This window comes from Terrapene carolina, unplaced genomic scaffold (assembly GCF_002925995.2).
Source record: "Terrapene carolina triunguis isolate 2854851 unplaced genomic scaffold, T_m_triunguis-2.0 Scaffold22611, whole genome shotgun sequence".
Lineage (NCBI taxonomy): Eukaryota > Metazoa > Chordata > Testudines > Emydidae > Terrapene > Terrapene triunguis.
This window is the reverse complement of record NW_020686962.1, coordinates 1-1,650: the sequence shown is the minus strand read 5'-3', so window position 1 is coordinate 1,650 and position 1,650 is coordinate 1. Positions and strand designations below refer to the sequence as shown.

General features: G+C 70.6%; 1 protein-coding gene across 1 annotated transcript; it reads right to left on the bottom strand.

The window, feature by feature from the left end:
- Nucleotides 1-277: 277 nt before the first annotated feature.
- Nucleotides 278-1,400, bottom strand: LOC113408713 (immediate early response gene 2 protein-like). The gene has a single exon (XM_026662096.2). The coding sequence runs from the start codon at nucleotides 1,315-1,317 to the stop codon at nucleotides 613-615; it is 705 nt and encodes a 234-aa protein (XP_026517881.1). The 5' UTR covers nucleotides 1,318-1,400; the 3' UTR covers nucleotides 278-612.
- Between the last annotated feature and the right edge of the window lie 250 nt (nucleotides 1,401-1,650).

The window sequence follows — 1,650 nt, the reverse complement described above, 5'->3', positions numbered from 1 at the left end:
TGCCGCCCCCCCAGCAAACATTCTGCCATCACAAGGACACAGACCAACAAGGAGGAGGAGGCCAAAGTTTTAAGTTACAAAAAAAACCACAACCCCCCCCCCCACCCCCGAGGGTTGGGGTTATGGAATAGCACCAGTGGATCCCAGGTCAGGATATAGCATTTCTCTACACAAAAATAAACCATCTCTCAGTGAGGAGCGGCCAGGAAATCTCGGGCCGGTTTGCGAGTCTCTCTTCCCCAGCCTGAAATTGGGCCAAAGTGCCCCCCCCTCCCGCCCCCGCCCACACACAAAGCGGCGGCGTCTCTCGGTCCCAGCTCCGGCGGATCCTTTTGTCTCGCCTCCCCCCTGGACCCAGCAGGGTGGGGAGGGGAAAGTCCGATCTTCCTCCCGCTGTCCTCTCGCTCCGTGCCCGGCCTCCGTGTGTCTCTCTCCCGCCCCGGGAGGCACGGCCGGCTCCCGCCCCCCCTCCGCCAGGGAGAGGGGGGCTGCGCCCCCAAAAGCGACCCCCCCCTCCTGCCCCATGGCTCCCGCCAGGAGCCGAGCGAGCCGCTGCGCGCCGCGGGGCAGGTCCCCCAGCCACGAGTCCCCCCGAGCGGCGGGGAAGGGGATTTAAAAGGCCACCACGGCTCGGACCAGTATGCTGAGCACCCCGTCCCCGGGCCGGCAGCCCGGCGTGGGCTCGGGGCCCTTGGGCGGGCCGCCCCGCAGCATCCCGGAGAAGCGGGTCTGCAAGACCTTGGCCAGGCTGGGGAAGGGGCCGTCCTGTCCCTGCGGCTGCCGCTCGCCCTCCTCCTCCTCCGCCTCCAGCCGGGCCTTCTTGGTGGGCACCAGCCCGGCCTCGGCGGCCCCCGGCTTGTCCAAGCTGCTGCTCCGCCGTTTCCTGCTGGCTTTGCCCGGGGGCGGCAACGAAACCCCCCGCGCCGGCCGCCGGCCGGCCCCGGGCGCTGGAGCCGCCGGGGGCAAGTCCCCGCTACTGTCCTGCGTCTCCATGGGCTCCGGATCGACGGCGCGCGGGGCGTTTCCACGGGCCACGGGGGCTGCCCGCTCCTCCGGCGCCGGCGGGCCTGGGGAGGCAGCGGCGGGCGGCAGTGGGGGCTGGCCGGCCCCTTCCTCCCCCAGGCAGGGCTGCGGCCCCAGCCGCCCCTCCTCGTCCTCCTCCAGCTTGGCCGAGAGATAGACCTCCCGGGCGCTCCGCATGACCAGCGAGAGCTGCAGGCTCCGGTGCAGTCGCAGGCCGCCGCGTTGCAGGCGGGAGTTGTACATCTTCCACACCGACAGGGTCATGATGCGCTGGGCTTCCTTCTGCACCTCCATCCCGGGCGGGGGCGCGGCTCGCTGGTGCCCGGACCGGGCTCTTTGCACCGGCCGGAGACGGGGTGCGGTGGGGGGGGGGGGGGGGGCCCCAGGGGCCCCCCCCCCCCCCCCCGCACGCCCCCGCGGCCGCTTTTGCACAAGCAGCCAGCCGCCCGGCAGTTTGTGCTTTATTATGCGCGTCCAACGTAGCGATCGGGGCTTGTCTGCGCGCGCAGTGCGATGAACAATTGCCGCCGCTGCCCCGTGTGCAATAAAGCTCGCTGCACACGCGAGCCCACAAGCACCAGCGCCGTTTTAAGTGCAAATGCAACCAGCCGATGCCGCCTGTGAGTG

Bases quoted from the DNA above. Each gene is read 5' to 3' on its own strand.
- LOC113408713 (XM_026662096.2), bottom strand. From the start codon at position 1,317: ATGGAGGTGCAGAAGGAAGCCCAGCGCATCATGACCCTGTCGGTGTGG.